Here is a 24,460-nt window from a genome sequence, read left to right on the forward strand (position 1 = left end):
GTGATATCGGGCCTCCAAACCCCTTTATTTTTTGAAGGCCTGCAACACTGATATGAGCACTGAAGCCCCAACACAGCCAAAATCCTACCTTCCCCACAATGATGTGCTGCCATGAAAGCCCAGGCTCCTGTCAGGATAGGACCATCTGCCCGAAAGCGGCAACAGTCCTGAAAGGACTGCCAAGTTGGTGAAAACAGACTCACTGACACAGCAGCCATTTAAATTTCCCCACAAGGGAGAAGTTCATGGTGAGTTCCAGCAACTCCTTGTCTAGAAAAACAGCATGGATTATTTCGATTTATATACCACCTTTTGTCCAAAGATCCCAGCATAGCTGTCAACTTACAGATTTGAAAATAAGCGACCAGCAGCCTCGAAAATAAGGGATCAGCAGCCAAAATAAGGGATTTTAGTCAACCAGCAGCCAAATGAAGCCTCAAGTGGTGGTTCCCACAGCGCAGCAACCCAGCAAAGGGGATGCAGCAAGGAAAACCACCGTCACCTCTCCGCTGGGAAGCGCTGAGCAAAGGTGAGTCCCCAGGCAACGCGGCCAGTTTGATCGGCACAAGGCATGCAAGCTCCACCCCCCAGTCGTTCTTAGACTCCATATTGAGTGAGCAACACAGCCAAGCAACACAGATGGAGCCTCCCTCCTCCCTGGCCAGCAGGGAGGGAGGGAGAGGAGCTGCTTCCTTTGAAACCCGGGAAATTTAAGGGACATCATCAATAAGGGACAGCAGCGGGACATGGCGCTGGGATAAGGGACTGTCCCGCCAAATAAGGGATGCTTGACAGCTATGGATCTCAGGGTGGTATACAACATTAAGAACATAATTTATGCAGCATAATGATAAAAACACCATACAGAATGCTCTGAGGCTCATTTCCTGAGGCTGCAATCCTATGTCCATTTTCCTAGGTGTAAGCCCCAAGGGGCAGAGTGGGGTTTACTTTGGAGTCAACATGCCTAGGGTTACTCTGCATGGTAGTTTAGACTCTGGATCAACTCAGATTGAAAGGACTATGTTTCTAAATGAAATTATGCTGCCTCCGTTGCTATTCTCTTGGAAACATTGTGAAATGAGTAACAGAAACCCCCTTGGTCTCAGAGCAAACCTTTCATATTGAATACTTTGGAGCATACTTCTGCCTCCCTCAGTTAGAGATCAATTCTACTTTTCCCTCTTTGAGCACTTATGTAAGCTGTCCTTCATTGTCAAGGGCTGTATTTGATAAGTGACACCTGGCTACATTATATCTATTACAGAAACAATGCTCTCCCTCTTCAAAATCACCAACGGCATTAAAACATGTTGCAATAAAATATATATGAACTTTTTATAGGCTTGTGTCTGCTGACACCCATTTTTACGACTCTCGCCTCAGTCATCAAACTTAGAAATTCATTATCTCCATGCTGTGTTCTCAATGTCGTTGGTGAATTCACTATCTGCAAGAAAAGCCCTTAAAATTATATGGCTATCTGCAGAGGTGCTGCCATGTGCCCTCCTGCCTTGACTGCCCCACTCTTTTCTCTGCTGCTACTTACCGGCTTTCCCCCCTTACCTTTTGCTTGCCATCTTGGTCACACTGATCTCTCTCCAGGGCCAGCAAGCCTATTTGCTATCACACCATGCAAGGGGAAGTGCTGAGATAGTCAACACCCCTCCATGTTTCCCACCATGTTAACTTAATTAGCTGATTGGCTGAGCTTGCTGCCACTCTTGCTCTTTGAGGAATGGTTTAAATTAAGACCATGGGCAGCTGGTGCCTTGGCTGCAACCCAGCAGTTTCCTTCCTAGAACATCCCTGCTGTTTCCTGTCGCAGGGGGCTTTGGGGGGGGGGTGATTGGGGAGAGGCTGAGCTGTGCAGCATACAGCCCTGAACTTGGGCCCCATAGTGTAGCCTTCATGGATCAGCCTGGCCAAATTGTGTGGAAGAGTCCGGCCAAAGCTTGACCACTTGAGTCGGCTGAATGTATAAATTCGTCCTCAGTTTGGTTGATATACCATATTTTTCTGTGTATAAGATGCCCTCATGTATAAGATGGAACCTCCCCCCCCCCCTTTTAACCTAGAATTAAGAAATCAATATTTTAGGGTTGCCAGAAAATATATCCAGAAGGGCGGCAGCAGAGGTGGAGAGTTGTTGAGCTTTTTGGGGGCAAATGGACGAGTGGGCATAATGCAAGCCCCAATCCCCAAACCCGAGTGGTACCTCGGGTTAAGAACTTAATTCATTCTGGAGGTCCGTTCTTAACCTGAAACTGTTCTTAACCTGAGGTACCGCTTTAGCTAATGGGGCCTCCAACTGCCGCCGCAGCCGCACGATTTCTCTTCTCATCCTGAAGCAAAGTTCTTAACCCGAGGTACTATTTCTAGGTTAGCGGAGTCTGTAACCTGAAGCGTCTGTAACCCGAAGTACCACTGTATTTGCAATAATAATAAATAAATGAGAAAATCCCCCCAGCGACCTGCTTTTAAATGGCTGGCAGAACTGGTTCCAGCAGCTTCTTCATGGCAGCCGCAGGAAGCTAAGTACAGTGGTACCTCGAGTTACAAATGCCTCAGGTTACAAATGCTTCAGGTTACAAACTCCGCTAACCTGGAAGAGTTACCTCGATTTGAGAACTTTTCCCCCAGGATGAGAACGGAAATTGTGTGCTGGTGGCGCAGCGGCAGCAAGAGGCCCCATTAGCAAAAGCATGCCTCTAGTTAAGAACAGTTTAAGGTTAAGAATGGACCTCCAGAACGAATTAAGTTTGTAACTAGAGGTACCACTGTAGTGGGTTTTTATTTTTTACCCCTGTACATTCACCATTCATGTCTAAGATGACCCCAATTTTTGACTCCCCCCCCAAAAAAAAAGCATTGTCTTATACAAGGGAAAATACGGTATTCCTCTTTTTCAACAAGGAGTCTGCATGTGGCATTTGTTTCTCTTCCATCTTACCTTTCGTTGTCTTCTGTGGGCAGGCCACACATATTGTCCTCTAAGGAGCCACTGAACATACTGGTGGCATCTCAGTTACTGCAAGCAGCATGAGCAATGGGAACATGACCTTAGTCTGAAGATCAATCTAAACGATATTTCTGCACATATATGCAAAGAACATGACTGCTCCTCTTTACTTTGGTGTCATTTTGAAGTGTGTACCCTCCATTGAGTCAGGTCCCCTTGAGCTGGATCAAGTAGATTATAAACTTAGAATTACATTTGCTGTACTGTTAAATTTGTTTGTTGTGGGAATTAGAATTACAGGTGGGATGCATAACTTCAGGTAGTGAGTGCATTAAAAAAATATCCAGCTGTTATCAACTTCCTTTTTAAGTTTTCTCCTTTGAAATATATTTTGCAAAATAGCTGGCTGCATCAGTCTCCCTAGCAAGGTGCATCAGTCTCCCTCAGTATTAACTTTAAGATGGAATTTAAAAACTTTTTTTTTAATCTATCCAGGCATTTGATGACAGAAAGACCTGTCCCCGGTAACCTTGATATTATTAGATTTGACAGTAGGTGATTATTTTTAGGAGTTTTAGGAGTTTTTAAACTTCTTTATAGAAGTTTGAAGTGTATTGTTTTAGCACTAACACGTTTGCTAATCTGGGTTCCTTTGGAGGAAGGTGTAAATTTAAACGAAACTAATAAGAAGAAAAATCTCTATTTGCACTCTTAATGCATTTGGGTTTAGAGCAGGGATGGCTAATATAACACCTTCCAGTTGTTGCTGGAGCACAACTCCCATCACCATGGTGACTGATGGGAACTGGAGTCCAACATCTGGAAGGCATGATGTTGGCTACTTCTGCTTTATAGCTTGTGACCCACCAAGCCAGATCTGGAGAAAGTAGCTGACGGGGTGTGTGTGTGCATGTGCTGGTTTTGGGGATCATGGTCTCTTCCTCAACCAGATCTAAGGTTTCAGCAAGCTATTCCTAAGGTAAAGGGACCTCTGACCATTAGGTCTAGTCATGGTCGACTCTGGGGTTGCGGCTCTCATCTCGCTTTATTGGCTGAGGGAGCCAGCGTACAGCTTCCGGGTCATGTGGCCAGCATGACTAAGCTGCTTCTGGTGAACCAGAGCAGCGCACGGAAACTCTGTTTACCTTCCCGCCAGAGCAGTACCTATTTATCTACTTGCACTTTGACGTGCTTTCGAACTGCTAGGTTGGCAGGAGCAGGGACCGAGCAAGGGGAGTTCACCCTGTCACAGGGATTCGAACCGCTGACCTTCTGATCGGCAAGTCCTAGGCTCTGTGGTTTAACCCACAGCGCCACCCGTGTCCCTTAAGCTATTCCTAGTTTATATCAAAAATCTTAAGCCCAACTATGTGTTATGTTAAGTGTGAAAAAGCAACTGGAGAGGGGCTGATTGAATGTGGGGGTGGGTGCCAGGAACCAAAAATGATGGCTGCACAGATGAGAGTTGGCTCACTTAGGTGAGCTCGAGGGAAAAATGCATCCCAGGCAGTTTTTGACATGAAGCATTAATTTTTTTTTTTGATTAAAGAGTTTTCTCCAAACACATTTGGAACCAATTCTATTTGTGCTGCTGTCTTTTTGTTGTTGCTGTTCCTAACTTTTTCTGCAGCTGTTTTTGATTCACTCTGATGGGAGTGGGAAGATGGGGTTAACCCTTTCTCTCTTGCACCACCAAAAATGACACACACAGACACACACACACAGACACACACACACATGTGCATACACACATACCTTTAAAGCACATTTGAAGCACATTCCCAGCAACCCTTAACTAGTGCCCAGAATTCTTTGAGGGAAAATGTTATTCAAATGTGCTTTAAAGGCACAGTGTGTATGTAGTTCCAAGAAGGGGCTATTGGCACCTGTAAATCTTCTTTGCAGCAAATAGCTTCAAGGATGGTATGCGACAAGAAAGGGGTGAGGGGAAAGAGTTAAACCTTTCTTCCTAATCCAGATCAGGATTACAACCAGCCTCTTGACTGCCCCCCCAAGAGATATCTAAGCTGGTGACTCTTTGAATGAGAACGCTGTGCTTGAAAGACCTCATGCAGCAGGGCAATTCTTATGTTCGTAACCATCTCTTCATTTTTGGACTAAGGGTGCTTCCAGATGGGTGCTCCTCACACATGCCAGCATTTTGTAGCATCTGCAATAAGGTAAAGGTAAAGGACAGTTAAGTCCAATTAAAGGCAACTATGGGGTTGTGGAGCTCATCTCGCTTTCAGGCCAAGGGAGCCGGCGTTTGTCCACAGACATCTTTCTGGGTCATGTGGCCAGCATGACTAAACTGCTTCTGGCGCAATGGAACACCGTGACGGAAGCCAGAGCACACAGAAACACCATTTACCTTCCTGCCGCAGCGGTACCTATTTATCTACTTGCACTGGCGTGTTTTCGAACTGCTAGGGTGGTAGGAGTTGGGACACAGCAACAGGAGTTCACCCCGTCACGGGGATTCAAACTGTCAAACTTCTGGTCAGTGAGCCCAAGAGACTCAGTGGTTTAGACCACAGTGCCACCCGCGTCTCCTGGCATCTGCAATACCTCATTGGCATAAAAACGCCAGTCGATACCCCCCACATTTAATCCAAATTTATGCTTTCCAATGAAAATTCTGTAAAAAAAAACCCAACCCAATTCTGTTGCCAATGACCCATCTCCAATGTCTCAGGAATCCATCTGCAAATTAAGGCCCCATCTGGAAGCACCTCATGTAGTCTTATTTGGAATTTGTGGCGCAGTCCACACTTTATACACCACAACAGATTCAAGTTTGCTGTTGTGTGTATCCTCAATGGAAACTACAGCCCTCTTCCAAATTTGGCAAGTACACCTCTGTGATATACAAGTCTTCAAATTCCTGTTTGTAACGTTGTCTTTTTTGCTTTGCACTGAACAAATCTTAGGTGCACACCAAAAAGTAAAATAAATTGGGGGGAGGGGCGGGGGTGGTTGCTGACGCACTCCTGTCTTTCACTGTTCTGACTGCTCCTGCTCACTCTTCCTTTGCTCTCCATCCCACTTCCAGCCCATCATCACTGTGGCAAGAGGAGCCGCATAGTGTGTTATGCAGAGCACGCCTGGGGAAGGGATTGGGGAGTGGGAAAAGATTGCAAGAGTACCAAATCCGGTGAAAGGTTAATTAGGCGTGAGAGCATTGTGCGGGGCTCCAGATGAGTAGAAATAAAGCAGCAGCAGAAATGCAAGTTGGGTGGGAGAAATGCAAGTTAGTACTTTGATATTTTAGTGAGTGGGGTGGAGAAATGTTTGGATGCAAAACTGTCGGGAGATTATAGAGCATCTGGAGGAGTGAGAATTACAGAGTAAAAAGAGGACAAAGACACAGAAATAGGTGCAGTGAAAAGGCAGTTTTATTTACTTGTAATACTATACAGAGAGAAGGGGAAAAAAAAAAAACCCAAACCCAGAAAGTAGCCACAGCCACAGATACAGCATGGCTGTTGCTGGCAGTGTTCTGAAATCTCTTTTTATTTTTATTTTTGTCTGTCTGTCTTTGATTTTTTTTTATCTGAAGAAAACAAAACAAAAAAAGCATATACAGTCTCAAAAAGTACACTTCAGGTTACAAAGGACAGCAGCTATTTTCAGCAATTCTAATCCAGTAGTTAGCACAGCAGTTTATTGTCGTTCTTTCTCTCCTCTGCAAAATGGGATCTTTTAAACCTTTGCTCACATAGAAAGTGGGCGTGTTTAAAAAAGAAAAATCTCACCCATACTCTACGTTCACCAGAAAACTGTATCTCACACAACATTTTCTTGAGCCCCTCTTTGTAAAAATAAAAATAAATTCAAATCTTTATGGCACACAGAAAATCTTTTAAAAGTTAGGTGTTTGCCCTTCTTCTGACCTGGCTTTGTACTTGCTGAGGAAAAGGAAAAACAGTTTTTAAATGGATTTGTCTCTTGCCTTGGCCTATACAGTGTGTACAACCTCAGTTGTGCTGGCTGGTGCTAATGAGAATTATAATCCAAAACATCTGGGAAACCAAACTGGAGGACTTGGTTAAACCCGGGAAGGGAAACATGAGGTATTTCAGATGTGTCTGAACTACAACTCCCATTATCCTTGAACACTGGCTATACTGACTGGGGCTGATGAGAATTGGAGTCCAACAACATCTGGAGAACCAGAGATTCCCAAGCTAAACACTTGAATTCAGTGGGACTGACTTACGAATAAAAATGTAGTGGTCGGCAGAAAGTCTATGCATACTTACTTGGGAGTCTGCTCTGGGAAGCAATGTTATGTTTTTGTGTACATTGCAGTAGTTATATCTAAATTTGCATATATACACATATAAATTAGCAGATGCAAAATTTTATACCGAACCTGCCATCTTTTGCCCACTTTTCCAGCGATGCATATCTACATACCATGCAACTATCCCATTTTAAGTGGGACACTTACAGAATTTACAAAAGCTGTGTTGGCTTCTAATTCCAATCCTGGATATCCCATTTTGGCTCCCTTGCTCTGGCTGCACTAGAGCATGGGACCAAAAGACATGCCTTTTTTTTTTTGGTCCTGCACTGTCATGTGTGTTAGTTGGCTCACATCAGAGCACAGGACCAAAAAAATAAAAATAAAATAAAAATGGAACCCAAAGTCACACCAACTTACCTTGCCCCCTCTGTGCTGCCCACTTTTATTCCTCCTTCCACCGCAGCCTTCTAGCCAATTTACTTCTAGAAGCCGGTCTCCGCTTCCGAAAGTACGGCAGCAGCGGCAGGGGAGGTTGCGGCAGTGGCAGACGAAGGTGCGAGGGTGGGAGCCCAGAGAGGGGAGCGGGGCATGAGTGACAGGGACGGGGGTGGAGCAAGGGTGTGTGTGTGGCCTCCATTGAGGTTGTGTCCCAATTTGCCTCACTCTGGTGTTGGAGGGTATGTAACTTGCTGCCCTATCAGTTGGGGAGGGCAGAAGTTGCAATCTTGTGTTTGTTTATGCACAGGGGACTTTTCCAAAGATGGCGTGGCTTAACTGGATTGTGAATCAAGCTGTCAGTCAGGCCATTGCAAACTGATACGTTTTTAAGGGGGGGAAAGAAGACATGCAAATTGAATATAATGCTTGATCCTGTTGTAGTTTTGATCCCATAAATGCCTAGCTATGTGCTGAAGACTACATTCCCATGTGTACTTGCTTGGGAGTATGCCTCACTGAACTCAACAGTGTGGGATGTGATACATAAATAGCAGTCAAGTACAACATTCCTTGTTTTCCTAGAGAAGACATGCGGGGGAATGTTTGGTCCAGCCAGTCGAAAACTTCCTGTTTCCTCCTGGCTTGGAGCATCCTTCCTCTTGCATGTGACTAGACGTGGGCGTGACCTTACCTGCCTAGGTAACAAAAGGGCAAGGCACACAGCACACTTCCTTCTTTTCAACTCTTTTCCCATCTTCCTTTCGTCATGTGAACTGCAGTGACTGCCAGTCTGTAGTCACTGGGATTATCCCCCCATATGGGGTAGATCCAAATGTATATAATTTATAACCAAGTCTGCCTTCAGGAATCCAACTGTGAACTGATGATGTGAGTAAACTTCTTTTATATACTTTAAATAAGATTGTGGCATGTTTATTCTTTTTAAGATGGACTAAAAGGGAATTTACCAGGAACATACAATTCAATACTATCTGCTGTGTGTTTATAAGGGGAATGTGAAACTCTGCTAAGGATATTAATAAACAATATATCTTTTCTTGCCTCCCTGAATATTCCCACAAACAGGACTTGTGAGCAAACATGTTTAGGATTGTGCTGTATGTTATTTGCCTATCACCAGGGATAGCTCATGTGCTTAAAGTTACATCAGTTAACCAGCTATTGCTGCACTCTAAGTATGCTATCTTACAAAATGAATGTTATAAGGTCAGGATGTTAAGTTGACTGAAGGGCATCTGAACAAAAGTTCCTGTATTTTAAATGAATAGTGAGTTCAATCCAACCCAACTTTAAAATCGCACCAATTTTGCCATCATCAATGGGTTTTTGAAGTGCTGAACTTTGGCAGGATTGGGCCGTAGCATTTTAAAGTCAAGATACTTTAGATCAGCATATTTTGCTGACCTGGAAAGGCTTAACGCATTGCTGTTTGAAAAGCCTCATTTGGAATGCAGTTAATCTGGAAAGCTCGATTTGCAGAAGATTTTCTTTTCAGAGTATAATTTAAATGGATCCCAATTTTTATTGGCATGCAGGAGTTCTCTCTCAGTGGACTTGGAAAAGTCTTCTTATGAAAGCAGGTGGATATTATGCGTAAATGGTTATTTACAGCAGTGAGATATTTTGTTACATGCTCAATAATATTTATGAATTAAGATGTGTGTATTAGGGATGGAAGTTTATGTCAATTTTGGTTATCTCAGTTTCTCTTATTTCCAGCTTTAACTTTAACTTTTCCACATTTTGAAGCAATTTGTGGTTTGGTTTTTTTAAAAAAAGAAAATCTGCATGAAAATTCACCAACGTTTAAGTGCAAATTTCTCCTAATGTACACATTTTTTGCATGCAATTTTGACTAATGTACATCTTTTTTCAAGCATTTTTTTTCATAACCGAATGCATTTCAGTGTGTTATTTTCACCAATGCATTAGTTTTATGCACATTTCTCTCTAATGTATGCACTTCGTCAGCACTGTTTGGTTGGTGAAAGCAAAGTTTGGATAAGTGTGAATTTTGGTTTCCCTATTGTTTTGGAAGATGCAAATTTGATGGGTGGGTGATGTGATGGGTAGGGAGAGAGAGGGAGCTCTGTGAGCATAGTCAGTTGAAAGTTAGAGCGGTTCTACACATTATGCAGTGAGAGATGGTAGATGGAACATTGGAATCCTATATGTGTTCACTCCTACATGTAATGTCTTACTGACTTTGGCAGAGCCTGCTGTCAGGTGGGCAGATAATTGTAGTTAAAGATGGCAGAATCCTGACTGTACTATTTTGGGCACAGACTGCAAAGGAACCCTGAAACAATCTAGAAGAGAGGAATTGCATGAGATTTTTGTCAGTTGATTCAAAATCACATCCAGTAGCAAGGAAAAGCAAACATCTGAAAGCAATGAGCTTCCATCTAAAAACAGCAACATTCAGCATTTAGTAGTAAGTAACGTCTTCACTGCTTGAACCTCCACTAACTTTAAACTTTGCATCATTTTACTATTTTCTTAACAGGAAGATGTGCAGTGGAAAGGGGAACACGGAGGAATGTAGTTCCAGTACAGTTTTTTCAGAGCAGAAACAATCTGCCAGAATAATTAACAGACAGATAATGAAACTTCCAAGTTTGTTGCAGATTAGCATAGAGGAAGGAAGAGAATGAGGAAAACAGTGAAGAAGAGGCTGGGTATGTCGTCACTTTTCTTTGATGGGATTCCTGCTTCATACTAGTAGTTTAAATGCTTATAGAAGGGTCTGGAAACTTCTGTTTCAGTGTATCTGAAGAAGTGTGCATGCACACGAAAGCTCATACCAAGAACTGACTTAGTTGGTCTTTAAGGTGCTACTGGAAGGAATTTTTTTTTTTTGACTTCTTTGAAAGGCTGCTTGCCTTTCTAATTAAAAGCTGACTGTTGCTATTCAGCTAGCTGAAGATGTTTTGTTAAACCTGTCTAACAAGTTGAAAGAACAGTCCGGTTAAAGAACGATTTGGTTTACAAACTCTGCAAAACCGGAAGTGGTGTCTTGGTTTGAGAACTTTCCCTTGGTCTAAGAACGGAATCCGAACGGTAGAAGGACACCGGCGGCAGGAAGTCTCATTAGGGAAAGCACGCCTTGGTTTAAGAACAGTTTCGGTTGAAAAATGGACTTCCAGAATGGATTAAATTCATAAACCGAGGTACCACTGTATATATATATTGCATGATCACCTCAGCTGCTGCCTGCATTTTTAGACTTTCCTCGAGGGCATGGCTGTGAACTCTCCTGGGATGCTAATGGGGTGTGTGTGTCATGATGAGTTCCTAACACTACACCACTGATAGCAGGTAATCCTAAACCTCTGTTGTGAAGGGGACAGAAAGTAAAAACAACCATGCAATTCCCTCTGCATCCAGAATTGCCAGATGCACTATTCAAGGCCCCAATGGGCCACTGTCCTGTTTTATGTTAACCGTCTATAAATGAAAAGGCCTTTAAAAAATAAATAATATTTGATACATGATCATGCAAAAGCGCTTCTATGCTTGAGCGCTGGTCACAATTTGCCCACATTTTCCCTCTTGACTGGAATAAGGATCAATCTGTTGTATAGCCTAGCTCGTTCCCCCCCCCCCAGTTGTTATATCAGAATTCTGCAATGCTCCAACATGCAGCTGGGAGGAACGACTTGTGAGACCATATAGGATGCAGTTAAAGTCAGAACAGCACTATGAGAAACACAGGTACATAGGGGCCCCAGATTTGCAGACCATGCCATATTAGTTATGAGATACATCATGCCGTTTTTTGGATCAAATAGGAGACTAAAAGCGAATGTTGTGTTCATACAGTTTTGGGGCGTAGCCTGCATTGCTGGAAGTCTCCGGGAGAGAATGAGAAAGAAGAGAGTGCTAAGGCATTTTGTCCAATGGCACATCATACCTAGATTTTGTCATTCATTTAGATAATATCACAAAGGCAAACTGGAGGAGTAATGTAAACATATACTATACAGTACATCAGCCACAGGAAACCAAAAGAGAAAAACAACCCTGTAATTCTTTTCTTTCTGTATTGATACTCCTTTAACTGTAAGGGGATGCTTGGTCAGTATGGTGGTTCTGTTCTACATCTCTTTCTTAAAAAAAATAATAATAATCAGATAAGGATGTAGTGATTTTTGCCAGGATGGGGACAGGGGAATCCTCAAGAAAACTTAGGTGAACTTGTAGAAATTTTGAAAATACAAAATATAAAAAAAATGTACAGGTTACCTTTTTTTTAAAATTCTATGAAAACATGCTGAGAAGATTTTTCTCCCTTGTGTATTTTTTAAATTTATTTACAAAAGTTAAGGCGAAAACATTAATTGTGCCACCCAGTCATGAAGCTAATCCTTTCTGCCTACATTTACTTAAAGAAAAGTGTTTTTCTGTGCTGGAATTGCAAACAAGCAATCATTGAAAGAACATCTAGGTGCTCTGAGGGTGTATCTACGTTACAGACTTGCAGCTGGGAACTGCAGTTCTGTGAGGGGCACGAGAGATTGAAAAGGAATTATCAGTCCCCTCCCCAGTCTGCAGTTCCCAGGATACTTTGAGGGAAGTCACTGAAGTTGTAAAAATGACACAAATGTGTAATCTAAGCGATAACGACCACTAGGAAAACTCAGCAGGGACTATCTCTCTGGTTCTTACACTGCCTAGGCTCTTTGTTTTTTTAAACCTTTACTTTCCAGGCCTATCCTGTTTCCAGCATAGAAGAAAAAAAAACTGAAATAAAATTAGTTTAGCAACATAGGAATATGTCTTATACCACATCAGACCATTGGTCTATTTCTAGCCTGGTATTGTCTGTTCTGACTGGCCACAGCTCTCCTTCGTTTCTTCCCTGTCCTTACCTGAAAATGTCAGGACCTTTGCCATGCCAACCAGGTGATCTACGACTGAGCTATTGAGCTATATGGTCCCTCCCTTAAAAACACTCCCCCCTCCACCTCAAAACTCAGTTATTCTGGAACAATATGCATGCCCAAATCTAGATGATTCAGTTATTATTATTGTTATTATTATTATATTTACTAAATTTGTTCGTTCCAGCCCAAAGCGACTTACATTTTTGCTATGCTTGATTCATTTTCATGTGGGTAGATTCTCCAAATGTATGCAAAGAGCATTACCTGATGTACAACTGAAGGGGATGGCCTCTGATCACCTCTGGTTCATGCGTGCATTGGACCCTGTTGAAAGTTTGGGGTGCAGCCGATATATTCACTCATGTAAACACGAATGTTTGGGGCTGCAGGGTTGATCAGATATTATGGCTTGGAAGCAAGACTAAGGTAATTGAACTGATTTCCCTTTGAACAATGGGACCCAAGTTCAACTAACTTTGCTTGGATCCGAGGGGATGCTCTAATACTTTTTGAGAAGCCAGCAGGGGTAAACCCATATAGCTCAATACCCATCTGTTGACTTGAATGCAGTTCAGGTGTGCTTAGCTGAATCATGTTTACTGTAGGTTGTGCTTGGTAGGAAACTAGTCTCTCATATATTTTAAAGGTGCCATTGTAGATACCTCCATGAAAATGATCATTTTCCCGCCTGGTTTAACATTGACGGCATACAAGAAGAAGCCCAGGAAGATGACTTCTCAGGGATTAAACTGCAATGAGTGAAACTCAGTTTTCTGTATCAGGGAAAAAAAAGAATGCTTTTGTGCTCTCTTTCTAACCATTAAGGATTAAACTTTGCTGTGCCCTTATAATAAGGTCATCTGAAGCATTTTGATGCTAAATGAATGAATTCCTAAACTTTTTCCATACCTATGCAACTTGAAAACAAATACCTAAACCTAATAATATTTCCCAATGCTACCTATGCAAGTCAGAGCTGCAAATGGTTACCCTTATTATCTCCCTTTTGCCGTGTGAGACAGAACATACAACGGAATTCTTCAGTACTCTAACTGGGCTACGTCAAGGACACTGAAGCTAAAAAGGGCATTGGATTTGTTTGGAACTGGCAAAAAATGGAATTGCAGGGGTGTGGAAGACACCAGATGGACGCTGTGTGGGAAATTATGGGCTATCCCACACTTAACCTAACAAACCAAAAATAGAGGGAAGAATATGAATATTAATAATTAGTTTTTAAGTAGATGGAAGCTGTTATCCATTAGAAATGCAGGGATCAGCTGGAAAACGTGCTTAATCTCTTTGCACTTCTGCAAGTTTATTTTATTGTATTGTTTATAATGTAGAGTTTGGATATTAAGCATTGGTTTTGAAATTATCATACCTCTCTTAGCAGGAAATAAAATAGCTGCATGAGAGAGACTATCCTTCGAAGAGATCTTTTTAAGGCTGTGATCCAATGCACACTTTTGTGGGAGCATGTTCCATTGATATCAAGGGCAACATACTACCAGGTAAATGTGTTTAAGACCAGGATATGATATAATCCTGCAAATCCTGCTGTGGTCGTTTGGTATTCCCGACATGAAAGTTACCATGCATGGCACAGAAAGAAAAGAGTTAAGAGCAGAAACATTATTCAACACAATGTTTAAAGCTAATAGTTAATACAGTGAAAGCACCGAGAGAGAGAGAGAGAGAGAGAGAGAGAGAGAGAGAGAGAGAGAGAGAGAGAGAGAGAGAACAGGTACATTGTGAGAAACAACCTCAGATGCTGGCTTTGCCATCGTTCTAAAAAATGAAATTCCAAATTACTATAGTGGCTTCATTTGTGCCTCCTTCTGGTTTGAGACTTGATCAACAGGCTGTCTTTTCACATAAGGGTGCCTTGAAGAGGACACCTATCACTTGCATTAGTCAGAAATTGCCACTGGGTGTCAAGGGCTTAAATGAGTAATTCTGAAATTCTTACCACCACAGAACCCCAATGGATTCTGAAAGGGAGTTCTACAAGAGTGCAGATAGAAAAAAAGCTGTATCGGTACATATGTAAGTTCAGCGCAGGTTCATTGTTAATCATCATCATTATTGATCGTGAGATACTTGTTTGAAACAATGGGCCAGCTCAAATGCCTTCAAGGAGGGAGTAGCAGAAGGCCTCTGGCTCACACAATCTCCACGGTTCCGCCATTTAATTCGCTGCGGGAAACATGAATGACCAAACAGGAGATCCCACTGTTGCTTGAATGTGGGGTGGCTTATAAGCTTAAGAGATCAAATCCTCTGGATTTAGAGGGTAGCATCTTTTAAGGTCAGAAGAGAACTCACAGTCAAACAATCATGGGATCTTCTGTTTTTTCTTCACTTTTCCTTGCAGTGAGAAAGTAACATAAAAGGATCATGTGAACTCAAGAACCATTCTTGTCCTCTCCCCTCAGCAGCTATCCTGAGGGAAAATAATGTCTGACTATGCCCAGTGAGACAAAGTAGGGAAGGAACCTCTGTTATTCTGTGACCTTTATGACTCACAGAGCATTCCTTCACGACGAAATGAGAGAGCGAAAGGCTATTTTGCTGAGCTTTTGAAAAACAAGGAGGACTATGAGTCACCTTGGGTGAATGGGTCCCTAATTGTCTCCTCTTGGTCACCAGCCATTGAAGCGCAATGTTCTTGAAAACCGTTCCAGTGATACAAAAAACCAGCATCTCAATTTGGTCTACCCTTATGGTTTACTCTCATTTCTTCCTGAAGAAAAACTCTATGAATGCTCTGAGGCAACATGAACGCAAAAGCAGAGCTTACTCCAATCTGAAGGCATCAGCTTCCTCACTTTGCTCCCCCCGCCCCTTCTGGGACAAACTTGATAACGTACTCTAGATGAAACTTATCTAATAACTTGAGAACTGGGCCTTTTCTTTCCTTAGGGAAAACTGCAGCTTTCCTAACCGCTTTTGATAGGAACAGTGATCAAACCATACAATCGTTATCATATCCTTAAGTCAACTGCAAACGAATCTTTCACATACCAGGGTTACAGCAGGCCACAAAAAAATAAAAAATATGGAGGCACTGTTACCAAAAGGCAAGTCATTAAAATCAGTGCCTGTGCTTCAATCATGGATCTGTTCCCCCCAACATGCCTACTTCCGTCTTAAGGTACGGAGCTGGAGCAGGTACACAATACTGTAACCTGGAAGATTTAGGGAAGGCCAGAACCCAAGTCCAAAACCATCACTCTCAATTCTCTAGGCAGAAAAAGAATTCCATTTCACTGTCAGCTGCTTTTGTTGGCGTGAACCATGTTGTGTTTCTGTTGTCGTAAAATATACTCCAGGTCTGTAAGACAGCTTTTGCCAACCCGGTGTCCTTCAAGATGGTTTGGACTACAAGCCCCATCAGCCATGGTCCTGGTTGAGGCTGATGGGAGTTGTGGTCCAAAACATCTGGATAGCACAAGGTCGTTGGACACTGCTTTGGCCAACACACAGCTGCACACACACAAGTCCCATCGAGGCCAATGATACCACCTACATTGAACTCTCTTCTGAGGAGCCCAAGTAGCTCTGTAGCTACTGTGGAACATTAATTCATAGCAGTGAAGCTGGCACACAACCCCATGGAAATGAATGGAGGTTGCACAGGAGCAGTGCTTTGCTGAGTCAAACTCACTTGTTTGTGACCCACCCGTTAAGCACAAGCCCCAGCAGTTATGTTGGAGGTTTTATGGGGGCAAGTCTTGCTGAAAAACTACTAGAACAAAACAAAGGTTGTGAAGCTTTTTGGGGAAGGAAGAGCCCAAATGCTGTAATATCAAAATACTAGCATGATCATGTGCTCTCCCCTTGCCCCAGTAAAAAATAAAACCTATTTTTTGGTGGTTTTTTTTTTTTTTAAGAAAACACACACTCACATTAAAATGCAGTTTAAGGCTCACATGTATGTGAAACTTAAAAGAGTCCTGCAACATCCTTGGAGGCTGATCATACCTGCTAGATATATAAAGTAAAATTCTTAATATACATTTATAAGTTTCATAAATATATGCAATATATAAATATGCATATTCACACACAGCCATCGATGCATATTCATATATTATATATTTATATAGATATATAGATATAGATAAGATCTGTTTCAAATACGAAAGTGATTTTGTGTGTGTTCACTTTCTGTTTCTGTCTCACCCTTTTTAAAAAATAATCCTAAAACAGTGCATTTGGTGAGAAATCACAATTTCACGATTCATCTCCCTTGAAGAACTAGAAAAAACCAGAGAAACCCAACTGCAAGGCAATGGAGGCAGTCACTTCCAGTTCACAGTATTGCAGTTAGAAAAATACAGTGAGGTCTAAGGGAGTGATGGAGCACGAGCTGCTCGGAAGAAGAGGAAGAAAGGAAGAGGTGGTCACATGACAATACAGCATTGACAGCGCTTTTTCTTTTCTGTACCTGGGAGTTTTTCCATTGGTAGACTTTCCTCCTTCCCCTCTGGTGAGGAGGGCTCAGTTGTGTCCGATAAGGGCCTCCCAGAAACCAACTCTGCAGCGTTTCCATCCATGGTTGAGACATCCGTCACAGTCTTCTCACGTAGCGACTTTTCATCGTCTTCGTCAATGAGGACCAGTTCAGCTTTGATTGTCTCATCATAGCCCAACACCTTTTTTGTCTCATCTTCATCATCAATGTTTTGGTAACCCATAAATATCATTGTTACAGGGTGATCTGCTGTGGCTTCTGGGACTTCATCCCCAGAAAGTTTCGCTTGGTGTCGTGGGTTCTCGGAATGCCTTTTGCTGGATTTGTGCACCATCTCTAGTTTGGCCTCCTTGAAAAGCATCTGTTCCTTCATATGACTGAGGTTTCCGTCCGCTATCGACACAGTCCCTCCTTTTACGCTTGATTGTCCAGCCTTCTGAATGAGTTCGTCTACATCCTTTGAGCTCAACTTGTGCACTCCATTTTCTACCACCGCACCCCCAGAGTGCATCTCATAGACTACTTTGGTACCATCGTCATAGACTTTGATTCCTCTTTGAAGGGCAGCCTCTGGGCCAATGGGGGACGTAGAGAGAATCTTGGTCTCTCCTGTCTGTTTGTCTTTCTCCACATTAATTTCCATGCTGTACAAAGCTTGAATGGAAACAAGAGAGGAAGTGCATGTTACAACAACAAGAAGCATGTGAATGGTTAATTGCCAAACAGACAAGCAGACAACTGCGCCCTGCCCTGCCCCCCAATAAGGTGTCACCTAAAGCGCCAAGCGATCTATGTTAGAGGTGTGGTGCCTACGGTGAAGAAAAGCAGTTGTTAACCTACAGCGCTCAATGACACTGGTGCGAGCCATATCCTCTATCAACCTGAGCAGAGAGCTTCCTAATATTACCTGTGTTCAAGGCATTCTGTTAAATCAGGGAGGTGACAAACAAGCAGGTCTACCACCATGTCTCCTTGGCCAAATGACTTCAAACTCTTAGTGCCCGTGTACATGCTCACCTGACTGATCTAGATAATGAGGATATTATATACAGCACTGAAAGTCAATCAAGAATTTCAACCAACATGGAGTTTCTTCACCACTGTCACCTTGGGTCTTTTGTTTTGTTTTGTTTGTGCAGGAGAACCTCCACTTTATCAGGAGAAGACATCCAGAGTGTATTGTATCACCATGAGGAAGTGTCAGGGAGCATGGGATACATCGAGATGTGTAGATTAGGGTGTATGCCGTGATTCTGCAAGACTGCAGAAAAGCTACAGAATGTGGTAATAGGGGTACAAAATTCAGCTCCCTGAGAATCTCAGCTTCAGCTAACAAAGCCATTCTCTAGTCCTGCGAAGATATGGGTGTGGGTGATACAATCTCAGAAGCCAATGCTCAGCAAGTTACTCAATGAGATTTCCAATAGCTGGGGCTTTGGAGCCCTGTACACACATTTTGAGAATAAAAAGAAAGAATGCAAATCTGATTGAGCCACTTAACTTATGCATGCAGCAAATTTCAGCATAGATAGGCCTTCCTGAGAGTACTGAGATATAAAATATGAGCTTCCATGCTTCCTTGTACAAATAGTTCTACTAAGGATTTAGATACTTTTCCTGCTTAGCCCACCAAAATCTGGGGGGAAGCTTGAACGGTCTTCCATAAGGTTTACAAAAACTAATAAAGATGGGCAAGTTTGGCTTCACTTATCACTCTTAACCCAGCAGTGAAAACAGGGAAAGATCAAAAGGAAACAGAGGAAGGAGGCTTAGTGTGCCTGAAATATAAAGGTCCACAAGGGAGTAGCAAGGAATTGGCCTCCAGCTTCACAGCATCATCAGTCAATACAGCTAGAAGATGTGGAATCCATAGGCAATGCAGCTTCCACTTCCTGATCCATCCAAGGCCTGGCTCACACATGCACACAACAACAGTTGATTCATTTGCACTCAGTGTACATAGCATTACTACACACATGTTGACTCCACTGAAAGTACTGCATTTTGCTACGAGAAAGTATTAAAGTTCTTTCTATGACAGCAGATCTGTGGCAGTCCATGTGCAGAAGTTACCTCTTGAGATGAAGTTATCGAATGGCAAGCGTGCATGTATGTATAAACTGTCCCTAAGATGCACATGACAGCTAGGTTGGGATGCATGCGGCAGGAATGTGCATGTACTTCACACTGTAAACAGCCATATCATACAACTGTTTCTGATGAGCAAAACACACATTGATATTTTGCAGGATCTGTACTGCCAGTTCAGGCTAGGCCTCAGCCCCAGTATGAAGTTTCCTCTCCAGCTGACAGATGATAACCTAGCCAATGAATGCCTTTTACAATACAAGGATTGATCTCAACCCAATTCCTCATTCATGAAATACTGCCATTAAAGGGAGACCTTCATAGGATTTTAGAAAATTGGGACCTGGATAAACAGAACAGAATCAATTGGTACACATAGGAAGAAGGCAGCAGTAGGTGGCATAAACTTTGAGCATTGCTTCCACAAACCCATCCAGCTCTGATCATCTACTGACACTTCAATATATTGTTTATTTAAATTTAATTTTCTGAATTTGGCTTCTGGTCCCTGACTCATGGCAGGTTAGGATCTAAATGCAACCCATTTCAAAACCTTAAATACTAGTGTTAGGGAATTTGGATGCAGTTTTGGCACTCTGGGTAAATTAACATTTATGCTTCTGGTTTGACTTCCTCAAGGCCTTCCTTCCATCTATATCTATATATACTTAGAAAAAAGTAAACGTTTGTTGTATAAGCTCTCGCTCAAGGACCAGCTACAAGCTGAAATCTTATCTACTTATTTGGAAGTAAGTATCACTGAACTCCATATACGTCTGAGCAAACAGGCATAAGATCAGGCTGCAAACCATTTTCTAAGAACAAAGAATATATTGGCAATGTAATAAAAGTTTAGAGAGGCAGTCTTCACAGTCTATTATTATGAAAGAGGTCTGATTTGGAATGTACCATGATATCCCAAAGAGAACTTGTAAAAAAACCAAAAACTTATGGCATTACTACAAGTAACAGACTGATTAAGGGTTTATTATACTGTATATATGTTGATTCAAACATCTTGGCTCCTCAACAGATTTCACCACCCCTCTCCCTTGTTTTCTAGCAAACAACCATAATGACTACTCTGGTATTGGCAACAGTTTAACTGAGCACAGTTTTAAAATGAAAATTCCAGTGAAATTGGCCACAATGAATTGTAACAAAACATTGTTGATGTAGCTAGCATATACCTCGGCTGAGTCTATTAGTTCCGCTGCACTTTTTAAAAAGAATACTGAACATAAATCACATCATTAGTTTTAATTGTGGTTCTTTGACCCACCAGCAGCTACATATTCCAAACTGGGGGTTTGGCCAAATTCTGTATTCTCATGGGATACTATAGGTTCCAAAACTCTACAATAAAAACCAACTAGCAATAGGGGGTGCTTGAAGAATTTTGTTTATATTTCAGCATGAGCTGACCTGTTCCTCACCTCCTACACTGATTTGTGGATCAGAATACAGCCATCCATCACATTCCCACACTTTCCCAAATGTTGCAACACAGTTCTTGGTTCAAAAAAAGTACAGTGGTATCTTGGTTCTCAAACTTAGTCGACTCCCGAAAATCATTCAAAAACCCAGGTGCAGCTTCCGATTGGCTGCAGGAGCTTCCTGCACTCAATCGGAAGCTGCGGAAGCCACGTCAGACATTTGGCTTCTGAAAAACGTTCACAAACCAGAACACTCACTTTCAGGTTTGCAGCATTTGGGAGCCGATTTGTTCGAGAGCCAAGCTGCCCTGTTCGCAACATGAGCAGAACGCAACCTGCGTCTGTGTGTGGGTGGGTCGCGATTTGGTGCTTCTCCGCGTGCGCGTGACGTCATTTTGAGTGTCTGCACATGTGCGAGTGGCGAAACCCAGAAGTAACCCTTTCCGGTACTTCCGGGTTGCTGCGGGACGCAACCTGAAAAGATTTAACCTGAAGCAAACATAACAAGAGGTATGACTGTATTGACATGCATTTAACAATGCATATTTTGAGATAGATTATGCAGCAAATGGGAATTTTAAGAGAAAATACTTTCCAAAAAAGTTATTTAAATGTGATTTTTTTGGGTGCAGAATTTTTTTAAATTGCAGATTAATGTGGATATGGAATGGGACACCCTCATGAGTAACCACCTATGAAAGTGGCAGAGACCAGAAATATATTGTTCCGTCCATCCCAACTTAGCAATAAGGCCTTCACAGGCACATGGGTTTAGATGGCATATGCTCATTGACTGTCAAGCTGAGGAAAGACCATGCTTCCTGAAACATCCCTTGAGGGTTAGTAATGGTTCTTTGCAATTTCAGAATGTTCACAAAGTAGCAACAAGACAGCATTTATATAAAATCCCAAGTGGAGCCTCATTGCTTCTTTTCCTTTCAGTTGAAACTGTAACACCGGGTTGTTGATTTTTTTTTTTTTGATAGGCTGGAAATTGATAGGGTCACTGGTGGAAGCTACACCCTTGTGCAAATTAATTGAATCAAACAATGAATTTAGTAGTACAAAACTCACATATACATGTACAAAACTCACATATTAGTACATACATTAGTAAATGATATGACCTCCGCTATTTTTAAGCAGCATTTGAAAACGGTTTGGCATGGAGTCTACTAGTTTCAAACAGTCACTGTTGACTTTCTGATCCCTGAACCACACTTGAATCAGTGCCTGAGTGAGCTTCTCCATAGTCGTACAGTCTATAGCACGGAGGCGACTTTTGCATATAGCCCACAAATTGTTAATGGGATTTACATCTGGGGAATTCCCTGGCTAATCAAGTACCTGTATTTGCTGCTCTGTCATGCATTTCTTCACCACTTTTGATGTGTGACAGGGGGCTAGGTCCTGCTGCAATATCCCAGTACCATCAGGACACCTCTTTTCCATCTCTGGAATAACTCTCTTTCGTAGAACCTCAATATATTGTGGCGATCGCATCATTCCTTCTATTGGCTGCAGGCTTCCGATACTATAATGACCAACGGACTTTTTTTGTGTTTGTTTTGGGTACAGGATTACGAGTAAGATAGAAAACATGCTTTGTTTCAATTAATTTGCACAAGGGTGTAGATGAGGCTGTTTCAAGAACTAGATCCAGCTTGGAGGCCAGCAACTGTCCATCCCTGTATTGCATTTTGTACCTATGCATAGAAACTCTTTTGCTGGTTCAGGTAATAGGTCTGCACTGAATCTAGTACACTGACTCCAACTGTGGGAAGTCAGACGACCCAGGAAATCTGAGAAGTTGTGTATAATGAAGACAGATGATCCCTTGTTGTTCAACGCCAACATCTGGTTCTCAGAAGAGAAGGCTGGTTTTTCACTCATTGCTTCTCTGCCCCAGAGCACAGAACACTACTAGGGGCAACATTTTGCTGATTCTGTCAACACAACAAAATGGTGCAAACCTTGCATCCCATTGCAGACATGCTTAATGCAGAAAGGAACAAGACCCACTGAGCTCAACTGAATTTACTTCCTAGTATACAATTCTTATGGCTGCAACTTAAATATTCCAAAGGTCTTTCATGTGATGAAATTTCCTCTCACTCTCAGATTAAATATCTTCAAACATCTTTTAAATAAAAAAATCCCCTCGTGCCATTAAATGAGGACTTGAGTCAATGTGATTTTGTAAGATTGCAGCACACTCGAACAATAGCAACATTGTTTTACATACATACATACATTGTGTTATCTGAAGCTTGCGGGGTCCGTATGCAGCTCTGGGATTTGATCATGCAGAAGTAAAATTATATACAGATGTGATCCCTTTGCTTTAGAATGTTGCATCCCCCCCAATCAGCTCTGAGCTCTGCTCTTGTCCTTTTTAAAATGACTTGCGTTTCACTCATATCCAGCCATTTCAGAGTTTTCTCCTATTTCCTATTGTATTCTTTGTAAACGGATGATCTAAGCAGGTTGTAAGCAAGAGGTGTTGGGTCTCCTATTTAAACCCAATTCACCTCACATTTCTGATAATTTCAAATAGAGGCACCATGCCTGTAACTAGCACTCAGGCCCTTTCATCCACTGCCCCTACCACCTACCTGAAAACAAAAAGGTTGCATGAAGAAACTCCAATAGAGACTCGCTGTTTTGCTTTTATATGGAAGAATACATAGTTGTAAAGAATCAGGTCCATTTATTTGACTCCATCCATTAATCTGCATTGTGTTGATGTGACAGTTACATTTGAAGACCACCTCTATTAATATCTTTTCCCTGGACACCTTCAGTTAGACTGCATCGTTTTGGAATATTACTAATCTCTCCCGTTGGTGTTGTAGAAGTCCCAGAGAATGGGGATGAGCAGTGAAAGAATAATGATCGGCTTAAGTGCTTCATGAGAATGAAGTCCCACCTGGATTCCATCTCTTAAAATAGGTGTTTATAGGTTTCTTAATTTTTTCAAGCAATTTCCCACACGCACATTTGCAATGTATAGTGAACTAAAAACAACCCCAAACATTTGGACTCAACATCTTGCTAAGAATCCTAATCAGAAAACAAGTGTCAGTTTCCCTCACGAGGCTGTATTTTTGTCTACGTGTGGAAAATAGGAGAAGCTAGAATGCTGTCTGTTTAGAAACCAGAAAACCATCCTCTCCAGTCCAGATGTGTTTTTAAAGAGAGGCTCTATGTAATGCTGGTGCTTCTTTTTACATGCAGGACACAGAGTTTCAGTGAAACAGAGGATAGGCTGCATTCTGTACTTGGGTCACATCTACACCCTTCGTTTAAGGAGTTTTGCCTTCCTCTGAAGAATACTGAGAACTGCAGCTCACACCTAACAAAAAAATAGAGTTCCCAGCACGCTCAACAAACCACAGTTCCCAGTACTCTTTGGGTGAAGCCATGCACTTTAAATGTGTTTTAAAGTTATGGTGCAAATATGGCCTGACTTGTGTCTTTAAGCACTGACTTATGTAAATGGTCCATGAATTCTAACCATATCTCATGTTCGCTGGATTGCATTTGCAGTCTACCACCAATTACTTCCAGAATTGGGTTGATGCTATTTATTCATTTTTTTGCTCACAAACATAAATGTCCTTGCTGTGTCAGTTTTTAAAAGGCCAGACCCTCAAATATATCCCCCTCCGACTGCATATTTACATTTGAGAAATAACTCGCTTCTTACATTATCTCGGTTAACGTTTAATCACCCTTGATTTTTTTAAAAAAATAGATATAACATAGAAAAACACATATTTAGCTTGCTCACTGGTTACTTGCTAAGTCATGAGCTGTTTCCTCCTGTTTCAAGTATAGCTGGGCATTAGTCCCAGGGAATCGACTATGTTTTTGAAAAGATAATGTCTGTCACATTGG

The 24,460-nt window shown here is 42.0% G+C and overlaps 1 protein-coding gene across 5 annotated transcripts in view; it reads right to left on the reverse strand.

Moving 5' to 3' along the window:
• The window catches only part of PALM2AKAP2 (PALM2 and AKAP2 fusion), a 206,691-nt gene that overhangs the window by 91,803 nt on the left and 90,428 nt on the right, over positions 1-24,460 (reverse strand). For 3 of the 5 annotated variants that reach the window (XM_081893802.1, XM_081893799.1, XM_081893801.1), the window contains exon 7: positions 17,010-17,690. The exons of 1 other annotated variant lie outside the window; for it this stretch is intronic. In XM_081893802.1, coding sequence (XP_081749928.1) covers positions 17,010-17,690 — 681 coding nt within the window. Of the gene's footprint in view, positions 1-88; positions 276-17,009; positions 17,691-24,460 lie in introns of those variants that run through there. One more of the 5 variants, XM_081893804.1, reaches the window with a different exon arrangement.

The sequence above is a fragment of the Podarcis melisellensis genome, assembly GCF_964234715.1.
Source record: "Podarcis melisellensis genome assembly, chromosome: 17".
In the NCBI taxonomy this organism is placed as follows: Eukaryota; Metazoa; Chordata; class Lepidosauria; order Squamata; family Lacertidae; genus Podarcis; species Podarcis melisellensis.